Source organism: Mus caroli, unplaced genomic scaffold, assembly GCF_978045245.1.
Source record: "Mus caroli unplaced genomic scaffold, Mus_caroli_1 scaffold_4, whole genome shotgun sequence".
In the NCBI taxonomy this organism is placed as follows: Eukaryota; Metazoa; Chordata; class Mammalia; order Rodentia; family Muridae; genus Mus; species Mus caroli.
The window spans coordinates 68,075,593-68,101,819 of record NW_028227259.1 but is presented as its reverse complement, the minus strand read 5'-3'; the positions used below and the strand labels follow the sequence as shown (position 1 = coordinate 68,101,819).

Sequence of the window (26,227 nt, the reverse complement as noted above, 5' to 3'; positions counted from 1 at the left end):
TTCATGCATGCTCTTTCATGAGGATCTGAGCCTGAGTCCCAGAATCTCAAAACAGGCAAGGACACACACAGCACTAGTGTAAGACCCTTTCCGAAAGCGAAAGACATTAGGTAGCCTCTGACTCACATGCAAATATGTATTAATTGTGACACCAGTAGTAGCAAGAAAAAGGAGGTAGCATGCTTTCCTCAGATCTTTTGTCGATACAAAAAAATCCTTGTGCTTGAGGCTTCTGTGCAACACAGGCACCCTGTCACTGATTCTCAAAACTAAAAGTGAACATTTGGAATAACTGTCATGAACAAAGACAATTGTGCTAGTGATGTAAATAGGCTATTTTGGGATTGCAGTTTGCTTTTAAATGTTTTGTCTTAGACTATAAACCCTACTCCCCAGTTTTTTTTGTTTGTTTATTTTAAACAAAGAATCTATGAAACTCACTAGTCTCAATCATAGCAATCCTCCAGCCTCAGCGTCGCCAGTGTCAGGATTACAAGCATATACTATACTCTTCTCAGTTTTAAAGTCAGTACTAGAGCCTCAAGTATGCTCGGTGTACTCTGCCCAAGTATAGCCCTGCTTTCAGATTATGCAGTGGAGAGCTACTTCTCTAAGGTCAAAACAAACACCAAGTGGTTTCTGCCTTAATTTTGACCAGCATGGTTTAGATGCAGCCTTGGTTTATGAAAAAGCACTTCACTTTATTTCAAAATAAAGTAAAGCTGGGCGTGGTGGTGCACGCATTTAATCCCAGCACTCACGAGGCAGAGGCAGGCGGATTTCTGAGTTCGAGGCCAGCCTGGGCTACAGAGTGAGTTCCAGGACAGCCAGGGCTACACAGAGAAACCCTGTCTCGAAAAGAAAAAGCACTCCCTACTCCTCACTCTAGTTCCCCGACAAGCAACAGAAACAATTCCAGTCAACTACTTTGGCACTGTTTTGTTGGTTACTTGAGATTTTGCAGTCCTATGTGATAGAAAGTTAGTTTAGCAGATAGGCAACTGCTCTGCTACTGAGCTGAACTCCCCACCCCACAATCATTTTTACGAGGTTCCATAATTAGGTCACTAGGTCTATCTACTTTACCAAGCAAACTTGTAAGTAAGCCAGTTTGCTGCCGTTTTGGGCTTGAACACAAAGGAATCTGGCCCACTACTGATTGTACAAATTCAGGTCTGTAGGACACACATGCATGCAGGATCGGGGGTGGAACTGCTGATCCTGCTGCCTCAACTTCCCAAGTGCTGAGGTTGGAGCAGCAGGCTTACACACCTGGATTCACCTCTACCATTGCAAATGATTTTTTCAAACACTGTTAAACACTAAATACTTACCTAGATGAAGAACAGGATCAGAAAAAAAGCTGGCTTTATGTTTATTATATGGTCTAACAATGTAGCTTGGTAAACCTGGAACTGGACACATAGACAGGGCTAGCCTCAAATCTGCCTCCCTCTCTCTGCCTCCAGAACCCTAAAATCAATACCACAACACCTAGTACCAGCTTAGTCTTCTTAAATTAAAACTAAGATTAATCATGACATTTCAAGAACATTCAGAGTCTTCATGGTACAACAAAACCTTGCCACAACTTGTGTGGAAGTATGAAAACTGAACAGTGTTGCCTCAAACACCAGGGAAAGTGGGGAACTTAAACGCTCGCTCAGAGCTCAGCTCTATAGTGTTCCAGTACAAAGCAGGTGACCAGGATCCTAAATCCTTCACAGACTCAAATACTTGACAATTCACAGAAACTCTTAGCACACACACCATCACTATGAAGCGGTTGTGGGCATCTAACTGCTTCTTGTTTAATGTGATGAATTAATTCCCTGTCTAGAAAGAAGACTCAGAAATAAGATATAAAACATGTGCCAGGGGGAATGTGCATGCATTTATTTTTAAGAATTCCCAATAATGGGGAAAATTCAACATCTTTAAAAATGTGTTTATTTTTTAAAAATTCAATTGTATACAAAAGTGTTTCGTAGTTTTTAATTCTCAAGACAGACACCCAACCCCCCACCCACAGCCCACCCTGCTTCAGTATTTCTGGTAACCAGCCCATCTTCCCCTTACAAGACGTTAATGGCTCAGAATAGACCCTCCTACAGAATTACCATCACTAACAAACTGTTTAAGATCTAAAGAAGCCAACAAGCAAGGTTCTTTCAAAGTGAGGGTAGTGAAAATCCCTACAATGGCAGTAACTTCCAGCAGACACCATGACAGAGCACCATCAAATGCTGAAAGCTAAAAAATAGATATCGTTTTCAATAGTATTTCATTTTCTATTGGAAAAGTCTTTAAATTACATTAAATAAGTCTCTTTTTTCCCCCCAAAGAAATTGTCTAGCTTTTGTTATGATGCCTGTAAAAAGTAGGTGACAATAGGAGACATGATCAGTAAAAACAGTGCTATGACCTGATCCACTTGCCTCAGAACCAAACAGACCTGGGCCACACCTCACCATAGACAGCTTGGGGGGGGGGGGTGAGTAACCGGGCCAAAGGCGACACAATCATGACACCTTCCAGTGATGACTGCAGGCTCCGGAGTTTCTAGCAGTCTAAGGAAGTCGTAACAAGATAGGTAAGGAGACACCAACATCACCCCCTACCTTATGCTGTATGTAGGTTTGTCACATGTGTAGACACTGGAAGTCATGCTTGAGAAAAGGCTATTCCTTAGTGACACCGACAGGCTGATGGGTACACACTAAGACAGGTACTGAAAGATGAAAATGTAACTTCAAACATCAACTCCTTGAAACTAGAAAAAGTGATTAATACAGAACTATCAAAGTCCATGAAATAAAGAAACTATGACCAGACAGACACCTTCCTCTTTCTTATCTAGACACCGATTCCATCTTTATACAATATACCTGCCTCCACTGCTCAATTCCTAAATTCATTTTAAACCCTTACCCCACCAAAACTTCATCTCCTGTGCTGCTACACTAACTAGGCTGCAAGAACATCTACTTCTGCAGTTTTAAAAGCTGTATGAGACCTACACTCACATCCGGGCTCCACTTAACCAACATCCTAACCTCTGTAAAGGTGCCCAACAGCCTAACCAGTAATGTATAACACGCTGTGCAAAATGTCTAACCGCGGGAGCAAAGCCTACTGTCACTTCCTTTCTGCAGATGCTTAAGTGTTTTGCATAGTGTTAAATGCCACCAACAATCAGAAATATAAAAAAATTTCAAAAAAAAAACGGTTTAATTCATATGATAGGTTAGACACACTTCTCAAAGGCAAAATATTCAGTTCCACACACTGACATGGTTTTTGAATTCCAAGTTCCCAACATGCTAAGTTTTATACTAAAAGTCAGGCATAGGCTCAGAAAGAAAAGCTGGGTTATGTAAAAGCCGATCAGAGGATCAGCGAGTACTAGGGAGTCATCCTGCTCTAAACGGGATTTCACTAAAATTATGGGAACAGGGGGCTAAGACTGGACATACACCTCTCACAGGAGTCTCACAGACTCTGCCTGCCTTTCTCTTTCAAGAACCTGGTAGTAAAATCGCCACAACACCTACACCAGAACAGAACCTTTGTAGTACTTGTTAAAATGAAACTGTCAAACGCAGACTTACAAAAATAATTTCCATCAGGGTACTTTTGACTAAATCTCAATTTTTCGCATTGTTTTCCTAACTGTATGAAACACCAGGATGAGGACCGAGCTGCTTCTTTCTAAACCTACGAGTTGGGAAACAAAAGAAAGATAAAAATCAAACGAGAAGTGTGAGGGAAATACCCCAAAAGGGTGATTAGCACATTAAGTGAACATGAGAAACCCCAGGAAGTCTTGCTTATGAATCCCAGACAGTCTTGAGCTCACGGTTCTGACAGATGATGGCATAATCACCTCAAATCTATGAAAGCACATGTTATATATACACCTCCAGTAAGTATTCAGTGGAGCCAGTCTGAAGCCAATATGCAAAAAAAAAACAAAAAAAAAAAAAAAAAGAAAAATAGAACCTAGCTGCCACCAAGACAAAGTAGGTGCTGCCTGACTCTTGTCTGAGCTCTCGTCTACCTCTAACTAGACAATGTACCCTGACAATACAGGCAGAGAGTAAACTCCAAGGACATGTTTTATACTTTTCAATACCTAAATATTAGTGTTCCCAAGCCACCCTCCATTAAAAGTTCTAATGAACTATGGAGGTAAACTCATGGTTATTTCACACATTTCCTTCTTATCTGAGAATATAAAGAACAGTACAAAGTTTTAGCTACTTGAAATAAATAAAGAAAAGCTTGTTTCCTTTGGCATCTTTATAAAATAACCTACAGCAATAAAAGATGTAGCTGCAACAGGAAATGTATGCATCCACAAACATGGAGAAAAACAGAGCAGCTTGAGTTTAGTGTGCAGGACAGTGGCCCTCAGTCACTGAGAACTGTGACAGCCGTACAAGTTGCTGGAAGAGCCGTCACATCTTTAATGTTATAATATATTAATGCTTCTTTTATTGCTTGTAGTATCAAGATTATTTAAAGTAAAGTGAAGTTATGCTGAGATAATAAGTTCAAAAAGTATTTTTGAACCACTTCATGACTGTAAGATGAAACAACACTTCAAGAAAAGAAACCTTTTAGAATATGACTTTCCATATACAACAACCTTACTTTAATTTAGTCTGATTCCATTACATTTCTGTCATCTATGCATTGGTCCTCAAAATTTTTAATTGTATCTCCTATGAAACAACTGCCTAAGTTCACTTGAACATTAATTAAGATGGTTAAAGGAAGTATTTGAGTTTGTAAAACTTATAATTCTCAAGCTTTGGAAGATAAAATGAGATGCGACAGTTGCTAAGGACAGGAAGTTTATATACAAGAGAAGGTAAAGTTTCAATTCTCACATTATCAGAAACATCATAAAGCAAGCTAGATTTCCTATGTGCATCTGGTATGTACAGTGAGACAGCACAGCTTTCATGTGTCGCCATGGGGAGTGCAGGAGGAGGAACTCCAGTGTCTGACAAAGGAAACCGTCAGGCTGGGCTCTAGGGAACAGGTACTGCACCCTTCAAGTTTCCAAAGACTTTATCATTTTAAAAAGTAATGTCAAATTCACTGAAAAACTAAGCAGTGTCCTTTTATTAAATCTAGAAATACTGCAACATCAAGTATTTATTCCTTTTGTGAGAGAAATAAAATTGGCAGCCCCTTTTTACATTACTACTTACAAAGTGAAGAACTTGGACAAAACATTCCAAACCTATGAGCTAAAAGTGGAACAAGGGACACTGTTCCTAGCACGTTTCCCACAAGACACAAAATAAATTGACCATGAGAATCTCCGCTCTGGATGGTGACAGGGACTGAAAGCTCTGATTAGGTCACCACCTTTAAATTGGGATAAATCTCATAATTCAAGAATGTCCTAATGCTTAAAAGGGTGGTCTTTTCGGCTACCCGTTCTAAGAAGTCAAGTACAAGCATGCAAGTAAATTCACAGGCACAGAGGATCTGTGTTCAGACGTAAGGGAGCTGTGATTCTACACCACAATGTGAAGGGCCGACACTCAAGTGTTATCCTAGTTAGTCAACAGAACCCTGAAGCAAACTCGCGAGTCTGTTACACTGCTAAACACTAAAGTAGCATGTTTTCCCATGGTTTTAGCTTAGCTCAAAGAATTTTTACACTACTAAGAAAAAAAATTAAAAGTATTTCCCCTTTTTAAATTTACACAGACGTTTAATTAGCTTTATTTACAGAGCAGGGAATTTTTTTTTTTTTTTTTTTTTTTTGCAGTCTCCAATGGTGCCTAGGTAACATCATTAGGCAAGAATGCCAGTTTAAAAGAACTTTATGCAGAATCCTAAAAATAACAGGTGTTGATGCTCCTCGAGAGGCGAGAGCGAGGCTGGCGCAGCTCCTGTGCCTCAGTTACTCAGAAGCAGTTCTGTTGCAGTCTCTACATCCCATGATTTTGAAGACAAGGCCACTATTACTGCGTTCTGTAAAGAGGAGGACAAGAGCAATCACACTCCAGGGAAACCAAACCCTCCTCTCCCGAGTCACGCACTCTTCCCTCTACCAATGACTGCACACAATCACCACTGAGGCCAGCATCTAAACAGGATTAACCAAAACTCTAGTTTCAAAATGGCTAGTCCCCTTCTCCCAAGGACTGGGAGCACAAGTTTAAAATGGGGAGTCAAATCAATTCCTCTGGATGGTGACAGGGACTGAAAGCTCTGATTAGGTCACCACCTTTAAATCGGGATAAATCTCATAATTCAAGAATGTCCTAATGCTTAAAAGGGTGGTCTTTTCGGTACTTACCCTATCAAAACCCATAGCACAGAGGTTTTCTATTTTTTTGGTGTATTCTGGACTAGAAACTGGTGCTCCAGCGTACACATGTGCCCAAAGTCGAGCTGTCTGCTTGAACATTTCAGGATTCTGTTTGTACTATATGGAGGGAAAAAGCAGGTAACAAGACAATACAGTGAGATTACCATAGCTGCTCAACTATGACTTGCTTGCTCCAAAGAAAATACATTTATATTTAGAATGTAACTCATTTGGGCTGGCCTGCAGAGATCAATAGTAGTACGAATTAGCTTAGTAACAAGCTCAAGTTCAGAAATTCAATTACTAGCACTCCATGTGCCAAAACATAAAAGGTGATTCCTTTCCCATTGCAGAAATGTCATTCAAGAAATGAAGCTTTGTGAAAATAAAAGAGTTAATACTCTTTAAACAAACAAACATCTAATATTAAATGAACATTATCTAAATGTTCTAATAACTGTACAGAAAATTACACAACTAAATCAGTAGCATGTAATGTTACATAGACATTAGCTGATACATTTAACACTGACTGATACACACAATCAAATGTGCTACTAGGCCGGCCTCAAGCTGAGGAGCAGATGCCCTTAGAGCTATGCAGTACTGCATAGTAATCAAAGTAAACCCAACACTCAAGAGAATCCAACTTACATTACTTTTGAAGACTACTTAAAAACCTACAAAAAGCCGGGAGTGGTGGCGCACGCCTTTAATCCCAGCACTCGGGAGGCAGAGGCAGGCGGATTTCTGAGTTCGAGGCCAGCCTGGTCTACAAAGTGAGTTCCAGGACAGCCAGAGCTACACAGAGAAACCCTGTCTCGAAAAACCACAAAAAAAAAAAAAAAAAACCTACAAAAGAGCTCTACTAGATAAAGATTTGCCATATGAAACTGGAAAAAGGTGAGGTAAATTCATTGTAAAAATACTTGTAAGACAGAGTATAAAGTAATGATGTCAATTCATTTTAATATTTATCAAAGTGCTACTTTTAAACTTTACTTATGTATGTTCGTGTATATGCACACATGTGGAAGTGCTCAGTAAAGGCAAGCAGAGGACCGCAGGAAGCTACCCAGTGAGGGTGCTGGGACCTAACCTCTGTCCTCACAATGATAACAAGGAACTAACCCCTCCCCCGAGCCACCCAGCTCCCTAGCCCCAGAGCAGAAACTGGGTAATTCATTATTCCTCTCCCTCCGACATCGCTTTCTCTCAAAAAAGTTCCCAATATGTAGCCCTGGCTGGCCTAGAACTTGCTATCTTTATCTTGTTCATTGTTCAGGCTTGACTCAAATTTAACGATCCACTAACATCTACCTATAGAGTACCAAACTAAAAGTCTACATTATATTAAGATGATATACCTAATATATTTCAAGCAATACTTTGTGAACGAACAACACAAACATTATTTTAGGTGTTAAAAATCAGCTATGGAAACCAAGAGATGGCTTGGCAACCAGAGGACCAGCTGCTACTCCAGGACCAGGGTTCAACTGCCAGCATCCACATGATCCTGTAACTCCAGGATCTGACACCCTCACAGAGACATACATTGAGGCAATGTACATAAAATAATTTTTTTCAAGTCACCTTTTATTTTATGTCTCAATTTATCTCAATTTGTGGGAAAATCAAAGATAAACTTCAAGAAAGAATTCTGCTACCAAATATTAATAGCACATATGTGCAAACTATTAAAAGCTGTAGTTCTAAGCAATGGTGGGCTGTAGAGATCGCTCAGTGGTTAGGAGCACTGACTGTTTTTCTAGAAGTGCTGAGTTCAATTCTCAGCAACCACATGGTGGCTCACAACCATCTGCAATGTATTCTGACGCCCTCTTCTTGAGTGAAGGCAACTACAGTGTACTCATATACATAAAATAAATAAAGATTATAAAAAAGAAAGAACATTTTTAAAAATTATTTTTATTTGATGTACATTCATGTTTTGTCTACATGTATGTCTGTGTGAAGGTGTTACGTCCCCAGAAACTGAACTTACAGACTGTCATGAGTTACCATGTGGGTGCTAGGGAATTGAACCTGGGTCCTTTGCAAGAGCAGCTAATGTCCATAAGTGCTGAGTCATCTCTTCATCTAAAGGGAGCCCATTTTATAAGCACATTTTAAAAAATCTGAAGGTTGGCTGATAAATGCTTCCTTAAAGAGAAGCAAGGAAAACAGAACACAATGACATAAACATGACTATAATCTTAAAATCTCTTGAAATCAAAGAATATCACAAAAGAGTTAAGTGTACAAGGAGAACTTAAATCAGCAGAAACTCTGCAATGTACATAACTGGACATAAGTGATAATGGAGTTCCTAACAGGTATTTGTTTATTATGACATGATTTTATTATTTTTTTAAAGATTTATTTATTTTATGTGAGTACTCTGCAGTTGTCTTCAGACACCCCTGAAAAGGGCCTCAGGTCCCATTACAGATGGCTGTGAGTCACCATGTGGTTGCTGGGAATTGAACTCAGGACCTCTGGAAGAGTTCAGAGTTAAGTGCAGTCAGTGCTCTTAACCACTGAGCTATCTCTCCAGCCTGTAACATGATTTTATTATATGTGACAAAACTATTTTATTAAAAGAAACCATTTCCAAATTTAGTACCAATATAGAATGTTAATACGCTGATATGAAATATTTAAAACTACATACACAGGTCTAAGAAAGTTTTTCAAAAGCTGCTTTCTTACCTGATTCGCTACTACTGCATCTTGGGGGTCATCTGGTTCTGCAGCCGCCAACAGCGCTTGCAATGACAATAATACTGTGCGCAGAGTCATTGCTGCTGCCCTAAATTTCAAATTAGGAAAATATCCCCGTTAAAAGAACTTTGAATGATATAAACAAAGTCTGTTTTCTGAATGAAACAAAAATACGCTAGAACTAAAAATTTTCTAGTTAACAAACGTGTATAATTGCCAATTTTCTATTTTTACAATGAGTCCATTTCTAAGACAATTTTCATCGCCTCATCCTGAACTGACCTTGCTGTTTTCTCTGCTTGTTCCATTTACCTACTTTGTAAGCTTTATCTTAATTCATGTTCTTCTTAGATGTTGTGTGTGAGTTTCTGTCTCCATGTACGTATGGTGCTAAATGTCTGGTGCCCATGAAGGTCAAAACTGGAGGTCAAGATGCCTGAGTCACTGTATGGATGCTGGGAATTAAGGTCAACCACTCTTTAAGAACACAGGCTCACTCTTTCATTTTCTTTTTCTTTCTTCCCCCCTCCCCCTCCCTGAGACAGGATTTCTCTGTGTAGCCCTGGGTGCCCTGGAACTCACTCTGTAAACCAGGCTGGCCTCGAACTCAGAAATCCACCTGCCTCTGCCTCCCAAGTGCTGGGATTAAAGGCGTGCGCCACCAGGGTCCCGCTAGAACACATGCTCTTAACCACTAAGCAAGTTCTCCAACCACTTACCCATATTTCATTATGAAGTGATAATTTAAGTTACCACTACTAATAAACTGGAATTTTAAACAGATTTTTAAATGTCTAAATCATGTCTGCATAAGGGAACTTGAGTACAGGTGCTTGGAGAGGATAAAAGCAGTCCATCCTCTCCTGATGGAGTGGGTACCAAGGACTCCACTGGGATCACTGCAGAGCAAGCAGCACATGCCCTCAACCACAGTTAAGTCACTACAACTCTTTAATGGCATGCTAAATAAAACACGGAGATAAAGATCAATCCATAGTATTCCAAAATAGGATAATTTTCTATTTAAAATATTACACTTGAGGTTGGAGAGATGGCTCACAATTATATACGTGTACTATTCTTGCAGAGGGCCTGTGTTTACGTCCCAGCACCCATTCCTGGCTTGATAGCAAATTACCTAAAACTGCAGCTCCACCGGATTTACTGCTTTCTGACCTCTGGAGGCACCCACATGGACTGTATATACCCACACCAATACACAGACATAATTAGGAATAAAATTCAATCTCATCATTTAAGTCATGATCCTAATTATATTTATACCAAAAGCCTTTGTCTTTATGAAATAATTATTTGTTTAAAATTTGCTTCACTAATCCTGAAATGTTTAGAATGTTAACAGGGCAATGATGGCACATGACATTTGGAAGGCAGAGGAGCGTGGATCTTTGTGAGTTCAAGACCAGCCTGGTCTCCAAAGTTAGTTCCAGGACAGACAGGGCTACACAAAGAAATCCTGTCTCAAGAAAATCTCAGAGCAAGCTCTTCTTGAGGTATATGACTGTCATCCTAAGTAAGGGCCTTGTAAAGTCAAGCACACTACACTATAGCCCTATCTCTAGCCCCAGTAAGGTCACTCTTTAACCACACAGATGGTTATTCTAAACCAGCCTTGTCTGGTTGAGTTCCTAATTCCTAAAATCAAACAACAAAAATCCCTAGTGACAATTTTCCATTTCCTTGAATAATACACAAGAGACAACCCTAGATGTTCAAGCAAAAAGAAGAAAGAAAGAAAGAAAGAAAGAAAGAAAGAAAGAAAGAAAGAAAGAAAGAAAGAAAGAAAGAAAGAGGGGGAGGGAGGGGAAGAAGGGAGGGAAGGGGAGAGGGAGAGAGGAGGAGGAGGAGAAAAGGAAGGAAGGAAGACAGACAGACAGACACAGACAAACAGAAAGAAAGAGAAAACGAACGAACTCAACTTTCTGGAAGCAGCATGTGTTAATGCAGTAAATGTCAGTAAATATTCTTCCTCTTACTGGTAGCATGAGTAGGTCTAGGGACTTGGTTTTAGGGACAGAGTCTACTATGTCATCTTAAGACAGATGAAAAACAGGACCCTCCTGTCTCTTTCTCCCAAGTGCAGGAACTTCAGGACTGTATTCCTCATGCTCATGTGAGGACCTCACCTAAGACCTGCTCAATGAGAAGTTAGGGGTGTTTGAGCAAATGGGCCAATGAAAATGACCAAAGACAGTATTTGTAGAACCCTGCTCTTTATATGCTAATCGGCAAGAGCTGTTCTACATCATGAAATAAGTTTTACACACAATGTAGGTCTATATTTTATATATTAAAATATCCACTACACACTAGTCTCTAAAATGATCAGACATGGTAGCAATATCTATAATCCTAGCTCTTGGGAGATAAAGGCAGGAGGTCTAGTTCACCCTAATATAAAGGAAGACCCTGTCTAATATAAGGGCAGAGAAGTAAACAATTAGAATGAAAATGTCTCATCAATTAATGTAGTCTTCTAGAGAAGCTAGAGCAATTGTGGATCCTGGCGTGATGCTTACAGAACAGCTGGCACTGCCAGGCACACTGATATAAACTTTCACACTTAGCACTTGGTAGGCACAGAAGACTAGGACTAACTGAGACCTGACCCAAAAGAAAAAAACAAAACCAAAAAGCACTCCCCCCCCCCCCCGCCCCAAAGCCGGGCGTGGTGGCTCAAACCTTTAATACCAGCACTCGGGAGGCAGAGGCAGGCGAATTTCTGAGTTTGAGGCCAGCCTGGTCTACAGAGTGAGTTCCAGGACAGCCAGAGCTACACAGAGAAACCCTGTCTCGAAAAAACAAAAACAAAAACTAAAAACTAAAAAACAGACTGGAAAAAATAAAACAATAGGCTCAGACACTGAATCAGTATTTAAAACACAGTAAGTGCTTCAAAAAGCTATCTAAGCACAGTTTGGTAGTCCCAGACATTATTGTTCAAGAGCATGGGAGGCAGAGGCTATTTTAAACTGCTTTACAGTTGAAAAACCACCTTGCTTAGACAGATTTTGTCTTAAAAGAAAATCTTTTCAAACAGCTACATCACTTTACATCTTAGCTGACAAAACAGAAGTTTTTGTCTGGACCTAGATGTTCAATTTCCTAAGAGCTTCAAAGTTAATTTTCAACCTAGAGTTATATTTTTAGCACATTCTGAGGACAATGAGATGGTTAAGTAGATTAAAAACACTTGTGAGACAAGCCTGGAGACCCAAGTTCATGCCCAGACCCTTCACACAGGCACCACACCCACATCATATGTACATAAGCTCTTAAATAAAACAAGTTGAAATGTATATAACCAAACTTAACCCTTAAATATTTATACCTTTCTTTCCTTAACTACAAAAAGATGAAAATTCTTTCCTTAGGAAGCATCTACTATAATTTTAATATTTTACAAATTTTAAATAAATACTTCAGTGAATAAGACTACTTAAAAAGAACTGGGCATGGTGCTGCATGCCTTTAATCCCAGTATTGGGAGGCAGAGAGGCAGGTGGATCTCTGTGGGTTCAAGACCAACCTGGTCAACAAAGCCCCTCCAGGAGAGCCAGGGCTCAGTTCAGTTCCCAGGCCACCATGAATGACATATACAGCTGTCTGTAATACACTTACAGGTTTCAACATTCTGTGACCTCCACAGACATCAACCATGCACATGGCACACCATACTCAGAGCCAAAAGGTAGATATATAAAATTTAAAAAAAAAAACTTAAAAAAAAATTTCTAAGGTTACATTTAAAGGCACATGCACATTTAAAATTAGCCAAGATTCATCGGCAAAAAAAATGACCTATATACTAGCAAAATAAACACAAAATAAGACACAAGTATAACTTCACAAATTTGAAATACACAACATAAGCTGGTTAGCTCGTAGTTGAACAAACTCTCTTTTTATGGTGTTTCAAACTGAACCACAACTCTAACCTGTGGCTGACGGAGCTAAAGCCCAAGCCTACCAAGAACTTTTGCTCAACCTTGCTTTTTGGTTCAGCATTGAAAATGAATTCCACTCTATGTCCTCTCAAGGCCCTGAATTCATGCTGGGATTACAGATGAGGATGGCCATTCTTAATTCATATATTTTTAAAAGTAAGTAATTTATTATGTACTTTCAAAGTTTTTTGTTTTTGTCTTTTTTTAATTTTTGGAGACAAGGTTTGTATAAAAATAGGGATAAAGTATCACATGGTACAGAAAAGGAATTGAGGGAAAAAATTAGGAGATATGACCTCTGGATCTTAAGGGAGCCTCAAGTGTGAGGAAACACATTAAACAGAAAATAGTTTACACATACATATACACACAGAGGGGAGGGAGGGAGGGAGGGAGGGAGGGAGGGAGGGAAGGAGGGAGGGAGGGAGAAAGAGAGAGAGAGAGAGAGAGAGAAAATGAATATCTATGCATATACCTGGCCAAAGTTATTTTTTAATTTTTTTATTTATTTTATGTATATGAGATGCATGTATGCCTGTGTATCATGGGCAGGCCTGGTGCATGCAGAGGCCAAGAGAGTATGTGGGGTCCCCTTAGAGTGGAGTTATAGAAAGGTAAGAGCTGCCATGTAGGTGCTGGGAATTGAACCTAGGTCCTCTGGAAGAGTAGACAGTAAGTTTGAACAGTAAAGGAAAGTCAAAATATGAGAATCTCCTATCAGCTGGGCAGTGGTGGCACACGTGGTTAATCACAGGACTTAGCAGTCACACAGGTGGATCTCTAGGAGTTCAAAGCCAGCAGCATGGTCTACAAAGTGAGTTCCAGGACAGCCAGTGCTACACAGAGAAACCCTGCCTCAAAAACAAAAAAATACAAAAAGATAATCTCATATCCAAACAATTAAGCTCACAATAACAATTTTAATGGCAATAAAATATAAAAACATGCAGAATTTTATACATTAATTGAAAAGACCTAAACAAAAAAACTTCAAAGAAAACACAAGAAGAATGCTTCATGATGCATCAGACAATACTTTATAGGATAGAACAAAATTGGATGACACAAAGACAGAGGAAGAGAGTCAGAGAATGGACTATGAACACAGAGTAGAGCAGTTAAGAAATACAGGAAAGAATGGGAGCAAAGGTCTGCGAGCTCATGTAGTCACGACAGCCATAAAACTTGCTCTGCAGCTGAGCATGACCGTGACCTCCTGACACGCCCACCTTCAGGCCCTGACAGGGACAAACCGTTGTACATGACTTTGCAGACCAAGTATCTGCACATTCAGGTCTTTCTCCAAGAATAAAATACTACCTACTAGGCACACAAAAAATACAATCATTAAGGAAAACCCTGTCCTCTGTAAAGAAAAGGAAAAAAGAAAAAAATAAATACTATCAAAACAAAAGCAGAAAGTGAGAGTTGCAAATAATGATGGATTGGAAGTTTAACTCCCTCACTATAGGTACAAACAGATGGGTTAAAGTTCATCCCACTAGTCTACTTCTGCAAAGAGAACCAAAGAAACGCGAGCCGAGACTTCAACAGTCATACACACACTCACTCACAGCTTTATACACAAGTGCACAATGGTGGAAGCAGTTTCCACAGAGGATGAATTGGAAAAACAAAATATTTGTTTAAATTATCTCACTTTAAAATACAATCATGAAGCTGGGCAGTGGTGGCGCACGCCTTTAATCCCAGCACTTGGGAGGCAGAGGCAGATGGATTTCTGAGTTCGAGGCCAGCCTGGTCTACAGAGTGAATGAGCTAGGCTGACGAAAAACCGAAAAACCAAAAAAAAAAAAAAAAAAGGACAGGATGAAACAATGCGTCCATTTCCCACAATCCCATCCAATACTCCTTTTGAATTTGGTAGAGGTTGCCACACAGTGGTGACAAGTGCCATCCACCACTAAGAAGGTGGTGGTTTCAAGAATACAAGATGTACAAAAAGACTCATGGAGTGGGCCTCAAAATGTAATTACTCTATGTATATGGAGATGTGGAAACTGCCAGGAAAGGAGACAGGAACTCGAGGAATAACAGAGTTGTTTTGTTTGCGCTGCATATGCAATATGCCTAGCATGTACTATGGGGGAAGCCGCAAACCAAGCCCGAGAGTCTTCTCATTTGTTGTGTTGCTTTGAATGTATTTTAAAGTGGATAGATTCATGTATTTGAATACTTGGTCCCCAGTTGAGAGCACTGGGGGAAGTTTATGACAATTTTAGAATCTAGAGCCTTGCTGGACAGCGTAGTCACTAGGAGCAGACTTTTCTAGCTTCTTTACCACTCACTGGCTGTTATGCCAAGGGAATGTGACAGGCAGCTCTTCTGGCTACCTGCTGCCATTTGCTCCTTGACAGTAAGGACACTTGCTTTCTGGACCCATAAGACAAAATAAACACTTTCATTTCAGAGTTGCTCATGATCAACATATTTTATCACATAAACTGAGTAACTGACACATTCTATTTTCCTACCACCTTTTAAACCTAGAATAGTCAACATGGATAAGATGTTACTCTCGGGAGGCAAAGGAAGAGGCAGGCGGATTTCTGAGTTCGAGGCCAGCCTGGTCTACAAAGTGAGTTCCAGGACAGCCAGGGCTACACAGTTTAGAAACCCTGTCTCGAAAAACAAAAAAAAAAAAAACAAAAAAAAAAAACAAAAAACCTGTTACTCACCAAAGTTATAAAACCAAAGATGTAATAAAAACGATCTAGGGGCTGGGGAGATGGCTCAGGGGTTAAGAGCACTGACTGCTCTTCCAGAGGTCCTGAGTTCAAATCCCAGCAGCCACATGGTGGCTCACAACCATCTGTAATGGGATCTGATGCCCTGGTCTGGTGTATCTGAGGGGAGTGACAGTAAACTCACATAAAATAAATAAATAAATCTTTTTTTTTTTTTAAAAAGGAAGTATTAAAAAAAAAAAAAGATCTATATCCTCATTTTCAGAGAGACTGTTTTCAAAAGGAACGGACAGTGATAGGATGATATCCAAAGCCTATTCCTGGCTTCCTGTCTCATAGAGGGAGGGGGGGGGAATGGGTGGAAAATTAATGAGGAACAATAAAAACATGAAGTTGGAGAATATGGCAAGGAGATATTCAGGGACTTGAAGGGGGAAAATAAAAAGGAATAGAATCATACATATTTGAAAGAATACATATGTGAAATCCTAAAAAAATAAATTATTAATTTTTTTTAATAATATTAACTAACCAGGCATGGTGGGTATACCCTTAAATCCCAACACTAAGAAAGCAGAGGCAGGTGGGACTCTTGAGTTTCAGACTAGCCTGGCATATATATATATATATATATATATATATATATATATATTGAGACTCTGCCTCAATAGATGGATGGATGGACAGACAGGACAAAAGAACCGACAGAAGACAAGAGAGATAAACAAACAAATCCATACATAAATAGTACAATACTAACCAATGATATACTTAATGACACTTTGAAATAACTACAATAAATATCAAACAAAGCCTACTTGGCCAACCCTAAAGACTACAGAAATTTTATCTTTAAAATAATTAATGCCTATCTTATTGTTTTAGATTTATCTTTTTTTATATAATTTTTTAAAAGATTTATTATTATACATAAGTACATTGTAGCTGTCTTCAGACGCACCAGAAGAGGGCATCAGATCTCTCACTCCAGGTGGTTGTGAGCCACTATGTGGTTGCTGGGATTTGAACTCAGGACCTTTGGTAGAACAGTCAGTGCTCTTACCCACTGAGCCATCTCGCCAGCCCTAGATTTATCTTTAAAATTTAAATTCATTGATGTGAAAATTTAAGTTTAGAAAAAGACTCTTAACATTCTATTCATTCTTGTCTCAAGTGCTTCTTATAGCCGTACTTCACTGAGGCTTCCTGGATTTCATATGCATAATTAATTATATTTTATGAAGTACTAAACTTCAAACAGGAATATGAAATTTCAAGATGCATTGGTTTGGAGACAACAAAACAGCGCAGCTGGTAAAAAACTTAGGATGCAAGCCTACTAACTAAATTCTATGCCTAGACTGCTTTAACAAGAAACGGCCCAAGTAAGGCCAAGTGAGAGACTGGGAGGACACAGCTCCTGTAATCAGCCAGACAAAAGGTAAGGTGGAATGTGGGTTACAGCAATAGTAAGGGAGTTGCTGGTGAGATGCAAGTTTGACCACCATATTTTTAGACAGTGTACACAACAACAGAAAAAGAGACAAACCAAGCCAGATATGATAGTGCATGCCTTTAACCCCAGTACCTGAGAGGGAGAGACAGATCTCTGTGAGTTTGAGACCACAGTGCTCTACAAAGGAAAATCCAGGATAGAGAAGACTATACAGTGATCCTGGTGTGTGTGTGTGTGTGTGTGTGTGTGTGTGTGTGTGTGTGTGTGAGAGAGAGAGAGAGAGAGAGAGAGAGAGAGAGAGGGAACAGAAGAAAAAAAAGAGTCCAAAAGAGAAAGCCTATGGAAACAGCAAAAGTAGTTTTGGTTTACTTCTGTGTAAGGTGTTCTGCTTGCAGTTTATATGGGAGCCACAAGTGATCCAAGTGTTCCCTAAGCCACAAGAAGATATCAAAGCCACGGTACTATACCATGTGGTACTGGGATGCCAACATGAGTTCTCTGCAGAACAGCCAGTGTTTTTAACTGCCGCATCCTGAATGCTGAGTTAAAAAAGGAAAGGTGTGCATCTCCAACCTCAGGAAGGGCAGGTCTGTTCACTGCATAGTTCAAATACAACTACAGAGAACTCACCCTGAGCAGGGAATGTAAGGGATACGGCTCTTGGGTAGAAGCACTGGCTACCAAACCTTGACAGGATTGATGTGGTAAGAGGTACCAACTACAGAAAGCTGTCCACTGCTCCCTCCATGTCTAAACACTCTTACATATGCACAAATACACCAATGTTTAAAATGTAAAAACAAATACCAATAAGGAAGATACTTGTGACTTTCCAGTTTATAATTGGAAAATATGAAATTAGTGTTTATCAATAAGCAAAGATGGAAAAGATGATTATGGAACTGATCTCTGCATATACTCATGGGCAAAGACCCCAGGAGACAGAGAAAAAATGAGGTTATGAAAAAACAAGGGAAACCAAAATGAATGCCCTAGAATAAACTGAAAACAAAACATCTCCAATTATGCAAATGTGCACTGAGTTGTGAAGGCTCAGAGGCTAGAACTATTTCCCTCAGTTTGGTGAAGTCATGTTCTCTCCTTTTTCCCCTTTCAAAGCAGTGCTTCGCTAAGCAGTGAGAATGTGCCTCAAACTTTACAGTAGTCACCATACCTCAGCCTCCCAAGCACTGGACTCACAAGTGTCAAATATCTTACTCCAATTCATTTTATAATTCTGGACACTTTTCCCACTAATAAGATTATATACCTATATACTAATTATGAATGCAAGGTTGATGTCTAAAGCTAAACCACCAGATTAATTAGTGCTAAAATATACCAGCTTCATTCTAAAAGCACTACATGAACCAACCTCATCTCAAAAATGAGAAAGCTAAGAGACACAAACCTGCTTATAACCACACAGCCTAACAAGTAGAAGGGAGATTGCCAGGCGGTGGTGGCACAAGCCAGCACTTGGGAGGCAGAGGGAGGTGGATTTCTGAGTTTGAGGCCAGCCTGGTCTACAGAGTGAGTTCTAGGACAGCCAGGGCTACACAGAGAAACCCTATCTCGAAAAGAAAAAAAAAAAAAAAAAAAAATAGAAGGGAGATTGAAATATAATGGCTACAAAATGGGAAGTCTTAACTACCCAACAGCTACCAGGAGGGATGAGTAACTCCCAAGAGAGAAGCTCAGTTCAAAGGCTTGTGCGTGCACATGCAAGGTGTGTTTGCAGACCGGTGAAATAGTTCAGCAAGGGAAGGTGCTTGCTGCTTCCCACTGCTACCTTGAGATCAATCCTGAGAACTACAAAGTGCAGCTTATAGACTCCTGCATGTTGCAATCTGGCCTCCATAACGTACTGCACCATGACTGCACTCGAGTATGCACACGCACACGCATGCATGACAAAACCAAAATATGTAAATAAAATAAAGAACCAGGCAAGTGAAGTGAAGAAGTGTCATATAAAAGAAAATATTACTTGCAAAAGAACCTGTAACACCTAAGAACAAAACAACTTTGGACACCTCTTGCCTATATTTTATCTCAAAGATAACTGCTTCAACTTACATTTTTAGTCCATTATATATAAATAGCTTCCTAACAAAGGAGATTTACCAAAATAAAAATGAACTAAGATTTTTTTAAATATAAAATTAGCATTTGATATTATTACAAAATGTGTCCATTTAAAGACTTATCATGATCTCAATTAACATATACTTTCCATTGTAATTATAATCTCCTCCCTGCACTAATGATGCCATCCGTAATTTATAAATTATAATTTATAAATTAGCGCCTAAGGTAAATCTTAGGTTTGGGGAAATTAACACAACATTTGTAGTCTTAGTTCTCCTATGAGACAGAGAAGAAAGAGCAAATTCAGAGATCTCTTACCATTGATCTTTCAGGATATCCAAACAAATAGCCCCTGTGACGGAACTAATATTAGGGTGCCATATTTTAGTGATAAACCGGACCTAGAATATAAAGCACACTTGAGTTTTTAAGTAATAAGGAGGACAGAAAACAAACAAACAAAAAACCCAACATATAAAGGTAAAATATACCTCGAAGAAAATGGTATCCCAAGATAAATGACATGACATACTTTAATGATATTATTAAGAAACATTAAATGACACCTACACAAGTATGAAGTAAGGTGCAAACCAGGCTTCAAAGAAAAATGGGTGTGTAAATACCAAAGGTTTATATTATAATGGTCCTAGTTTTTCTATACAAATTATTCTCTAACATTTCCAGATAATTCAACAAATATTTGAAGGGATACTACAATGTATCAAACACTACTGAGACACTTCAGTTTAGAGTTTAAAGAACTAAACTCAAGGTGGCTATAGGAGCCCACATCTTTAACCCTAAGGCTGGGAATCCAGAAGCAGCTCTCTATGAGAATTGGAAGCCAGCCTGGTTTGACAGTTCAAACCAGTCAGGGCTTCAAGAACAAAATAATATTCAGTGATACCTACCATGTGTGCATTGTTTATAGTCCTCTAAAGACTGCTCAATCCAGTTTTGACTAAGTGTGGTAGGCTTGGCTACCACATTCAATGTAAAGTCACTCTATTAGCACAGCTTTAGACCACAGATCAGGGGTCCATAAATCCTCTATCCTCCTCGCTGTCTCGGCATCATATGCAAGGGATTTTGTTTTCACCTGACCTTTTGTGTGCTATTTCTCAGTATCGTTGTTCTATGCTCCTCCCTGCACTAATGATGCCATCCGTCAGCCTCCATCACCTACCACTTCCTAACTTATTCCACAGCATCCTTTCCTTCTCTCTATTTTTGACTTCACAACTACAATTTTTCTGCCCTGTCTGGTCTTTATTGATAAAAGGTTCTAACTCCACTCACTGGCTATGGCATCTCCAACACCTAATGTATCTCAACTTAAGAACACACTTTTGTTTTGTTTTGTTTTGTTTTGTTTTTCGAGACAGGGTTTCTCTGTATAGTCCTGGCTGTTCTGGAACTCACTTTGTAGACCAGGCTGGCATGGAACTCAGAAATCCGCCTGCCTCTACCTCCCAAGTGCTGGGATTAAAGGCGTGCGCCACCACGCCCAACAAGAGCACACACTATTATGGCAAACTTGTTATCACAGAGATAAATGAGAGCTCTTTCAAATACAGCCAACGTGAAGTTAAGACATACAGAAACTATGCACAGTAACCATTCTCTTTGTTTTCACATTTTTTGTATTGTTTTGTTTCCAGACAGGGTTTTCTGTTTGGCTCTAGCTGTCTTTGACCTTACTCTGTATAGCAGGCTGGCCTCAAACTCAGGGATCTGTCTCCCTCCCAAGGCTAGAATCAAAGACATGTGCCACCATCACCTACGTACCATTCCTTTAAAAAGTTCTTATTTTTATTTGTGTGTGTGCACGAACAGTCTCACTGGAGTTACAGGAATTGTAAGCTGCCTAACATGACTGCCAAGAACTGAACTCAGGTCCTCTGGAAGAACAAGAGCTTTTAATCCGTGAGTCATCTCTCCAGCCCTACAGCAACTATTTCTGTTAGATATATAAGCTCAAAACCTGCAACTTAGTATTTTCCAGTCAGTAAGTTAAACTTATAAAGACATCAAATAATCACTGACATTAACAGCAGTAACTCAAGGAAAACACAGCATTCTGTAATTTTTTTATTTATTTTGTGACAAAGTCTAATTATGTATCCCTGATATGCCTGAAACTCACTATGTAGATCAGGCTGGCATCAAGCTTAAATTAGGAGATGAGCTTGCCATTGCACCAGCTACTTTTTTTTTTTTCATCAAACTGTTTCATCCTTTTCAACAAGAATAAAATGAAGTATTTTTGTTTTGTTTTAAGATAATGTCGGTAACCTCAGGACACTCCTTGGTGGAGAGATTTTAAAGTTGCACTAATATGACTAACTTCTGTAAAAAAAAGGATTTTTAAATTGCTACCAAAGGTGTCAGAGAGTACAGTTCAGGCAAGTGATCTCAGTACACATGAACTCACCTTGTTCTTGCCAGCACTGTAGAGCCACAGTATTGAGTCTCAAACTTAGGACCCAGGGAATACTAATGACAAGATCGCTAATCACTAAGCTAGGCTACAAAGCACTCTCTCTTTTTTTTAAAGGGGAAGGTCATTTATACAATATTTCCGGAAGCTATACATGTACAGAACCAAGAAGTCAATAGGACCAAGGAAATTCTTAAATTAATTCTTATACTGACATCCTAAATTAACAAAAATTTAAAACTTTAAAAAAAAAAAAAGGTTGGCAGGGGTGAGGTAAAAAAACAGATGCAGCAGGCGGATGACACACGCCAGAATGTCAGCAATTGGTAGGTGGGAGCAGAAGGATCATAAGCTCACGGCTATCATCAGCTATGAAGAGTTCTAGGCCTGCTTGGGCTACCTTAGACTGTCTGAAAAACAAAAACATGTGTCAGATATGACACATGCTTTAATCCCAGTCTGTAAAAAATAAAAACGCATGCTTTAATTCCAGTGGTGGGAGGCAGAACCAGTTGGGCTGCTGAGAATTCCAGGCAAGCGTAGTTTACATGCCAAGCCAGATGTACATAATGAGAAACTGTGTCAAAACAAACAAGCAAGCAAACAAACAAGGGCTGCTGAGAAGGCTCAGTCTTCACAAGGTACCGCCAAGCCAGATCTGGTGGCATCCACACCTTCAATCCCAATACTTGGGAGGCAGAGAAAGGCATTTCTCTAAAAAGTCAACAGACAAATAAAACCTCTTTTGGGGTTTTTTTGGTCCCACTATGCAGCTTTGGCTGCCCTGGAACACAGGGAAGCATCTGCTGTGGATCTGAAAGGCTGGAATAATCCAGGACCGCCCGAGAGACTCTTGAAAACAAACCTTGTGCTGTGAGGCCTGAAAGCACGTCCAAATCCCCATAACTCATGCAAGAGTGGAGACAAAACTCACTCTAAAAGTTGCTCTCTGATCTCCACATATACAGCACAGCACAAACACCGCTATGCAAACAGTACAGTAACAATGCTTTTTGTTACCTTGCATCCTGCTCTAAAGAGACACTTGAGTTTAGATTTATAGTACTCTAGTACTCCAACACACTAATGAAAAAATTCAAGTCTCCTTATTTTTACATAAAAAAATGACATTAGTACCATGTGTGAAATTAAAAACTCAGTAGCTATAAGGACTGTTCATCTGCTACACAAAAATCTGAATACTATATATATAGAGAAAATTGTTCCCAGATAAAAACTAAAAAACACTTCTTCGTCATCTATATTAGCAACCATGCAACATCAGTATTCTTATCTCTTCATACAATGCAGTCTCCACTTCCCTCACTATTTCTCTCAACAAATACTATGGCTCCTACTTCATGTTAGATGTAAGTTCACAATTCCACTGCTAAGTTTAATGAAAAACCTTAAATAACATTACATTTACTCCAAAATGGAAAATCTTTCACTCAGACAAAAGAAAATATTCCGTTAATTAAAACAAGCAGGCCCACTCATTAAAGATTAGTATTGGTATTTAATACTCAATTTCACAGCTGGAGAAAGAGCGCAGTAGTTGACATAACTGGTCACTCTCCCAGAGGATCAGGGTTCAATTATGAATACCCAGATGGTTTTTTTTAAATGAACTTCATTTAAAGAAAGTCCCCCAAAGGCGTGGATCTTTAAGTTTTAATTTAATGTATCAAGATGGTTTGCATGCATGGATCTCTGGACGCTCGTATCACCAGTATCCAGGAAGAGCAAATGAAGGCACTGGATGTCCTGAATTAGGACTGCAGGGGTCTTTGAGGCACTGTGTGAGTGCTGGATCTCAGAACCAGATTTGTTAGAGGAGCAGTCAGTGTTTGTAAGCACCGGCTCACCTGCCCAGCCCCTTACAACTATTTCTAACTCCAGTTCCAGGGGATACAAGTCTCTCTCCTGACTTCCAAGGGCAACACCCATAGACATAAAATAAAATGTTTTTAAAGTAATCACTACTTATTTCATATATTAAAAGTATATTTTTGCCAGGTGGTGGTGGTACATGCCTTTAATCCCAGCACTCTGGAGGCAAAAACAGGGGAACTCTGTGAGTTCAAGGTCAGATTGGTGAATAGAGCTAGCTCCAGGACAACTAAGTCTACACAAAGGAAAGCTGTCTCAAAAAAAACAAAACCAAAACAACAAAAAGTATGTCCTAACACCACAGACAAAAGCAACCTAAATTTCAATATGTAACAAAAGAAATCACTGAGAGAGTTTAATTAAGTTACTCTTATTAATAGCTATCACAGTACAACTGACTCTAGGAAAGGCACTGGAGATCTCAATTCCTTCTATTATTTTTTGATCCAAAGATTGTTTTTTGCACTTCTAGTTAATGATTTAAGATAGAACAATAATAATAATAATAATAAAAATCCTATCTCGATTTTAAGACAAATCAAAGAAATAAATGTTTTCTGAAACTTTTGCTACATAGTATAGGCCTCTGCTTACTCCCGTAGCCCTATGGACATGAAAATCTCACAGTCCTCAACACCATACTACTTTTTTCTTTAAGGGAAAAAAAAAAATGAGCTGACTCAGGAGGAAGAAGCAAGTCAGTCTCCAGGTTAAGGGCAGCCCCATCTACAGAGCAAAAATTGATCCTCTGCAACAACAAGTGATCTCAAACCACTGAACCATCTCTCTACCCACTTTATACTATAATTTGTTTATTACATACTTCTAATAAAGTTAAATATATATGCATTAATAACAAAATAGAACAGTTATAATAATGTGTTATAAGAAGTTAAAATTTTTAAATTAGAAAATTTCTAAAAATTTCCTTTTGACACTCGTAATTTGTGATTGGCCACAGGCTAAATGATAGGTTTGGAGTGCTGAATGAAAAGGGTGATGAAAAGGGCATGGCCATGCAATGCCTTTGTAACATTTATTAACCATAAAGGCAAAACATCTTGGTATAATTCATAGTAGTAATGTGTACAAATGGATTCAGTAAGACCTTGCTTGCTTGCTTGCCATTTTGTAAGACCCTAAGTTACATGAAAAAGACTGCACAAAAATGGGAACAGAGGCAGGCTTTCAAATAGTATTGTTATGCAACCACAGTCTTGTTTGGTTGTAGCATTAGCAGTCAAACACAGAACCTTATCTTATACGTGCTTGGCAAGTGCTCAAACAGCTATATTGGCTAGTCTTGTCCTGAGTTGCTCATACCAACCAACTGGGGATTCAAATAGCTATATCCCAAGCCGACCAGTATCAAATTATTTTTATTATATCAAGAAGAAATCCTGGGGAACAGCACAAGGCCCCCTGTTCAACCTGAACAAAAAAATCAAAAGGAAAAGGAAAGCAAAGGGCTGAGGACATAGGCCAGTGGTAAAGCCGACTGCTGCCCACTTCTCGAACACACAAACACGCACACTCACTCACAGACATGGGCTGGGGTGGTAATACTTTATTCTTTTTCCTTCTGCAGCAAGATCATAGGATAGTCAGTCCAATAACCTAACATACAGACTAACAAATCTGGATCATAGGATAGTCAGTCCAATAACCTAACATACAGACTAACAAATCTGGATACTAGTTAACCTCTTAACTAGAGGTTAACTAGAGGTAAAGTTGTTATAGGAAATGGGGGGTTCTTACCACAAACTATTATCAGTTATGATTATCATTATATTAATACTGAAAATGCAGTGTCTATAAAGCTCATTTCTTCCTTCCTTTTCTGTTTAGGGGGAAAAAACACCTTATGAAGTAGAAGTATTACTTGAGTCTAGGATTTCAAGATCAGAATAGGTAACATAGGGAAAGCCCTTCCCCAAAACAAAAACCAATGAGGCACACTGGCTAACACCTTTATTCCAAGCATTCAAGAAAGGCAGGATTTTCAGGTCAGTCAAGGCTATATAGTATGGCACTGTCTCAAAACAAAAAGAAGCCCACAAGTAACTTTTATTCTCCTAAAGTAATTGTCTTCCTTGCTTACTGCCTCTGTCTGCTAACTTACCCCTAGTCCTGGAAGCTTGCAGTCTCCCTACAATCTTACAACACCTAGAATGCTTTCAGCCTCTGAAACTTACTGCTGAATAAGCTCACCTTTTCTTGTTCTTTCTGAACTCTGGCTGACTGACTCAACTCAAACTCTTCTCTCCCCGCTGATCGATTCAATCTGGCTTCTCTCTCAGCCTGACTTTTTGCTCTGCTTGGCCTCAAACTGGCAATCTGTTCTGATCTTCTGGCTCCTTCTCATTCTCTAGCTCCTTCTGTCTTCACTGTGTATAGCTTATTCTCTCTCAAACTTGTCTCCCAGTAAATCTGCCTCCTCTCCTTTTCTCCTTCTGCACTGGTCTCTTAAGTAGCTTCCTGTTCCTCTCTCTTCTCTTGAGAGTTGGGTAGATCCTATTCTGTCAAATCTTTCTGATTTGTCACTTTGTTGGCCACTCAACTAAACATCACTTTCAACTGTGAGTGCTTCCTTCTACAAAC

General features: G+C 39.3%; 1 protein-coding gene across 3 annotated transcripts in view; it reads right to left on the bottom strand.

Annotated features, from left to right (window-relative positions):
• Positions 1–2,488: 2,488 nt before the first annotated feature.
• Ube2k (ubiquitin conjugating enzyme E2 K) overlaps positions 2,489–26,227 on the bottom strand; it is a 59,490-nt gene continuing 35,751 nt past the window's right edge. For all 3 annotated transcript variants that reach the window (XM_021163321.3, XM_085836723.1, XM_085836725.1), the window contains 4 exons: positions 19,606–19,688; positions 9,053–9,152; positions 6,326–6,454; positions 2,489–5,997 (listed from right to left, as the gene is read on the bottom strand). In XM_021163321.3, the coding sequence (XP_021018980.1) occupies positions 5,923–5,997; positions 6,326–6,454; positions 9,053–9,152; positions 19,606–19,688 (387 nt within the window). In that variant the 3' untranslated portion in view covers positions 2,489–5,922. The remainder of the gene's footprint in view (positions 5,998–6,325; positions 6,455–9,052; positions 9,153–19,605; positions 19,689–26,227) is intronic.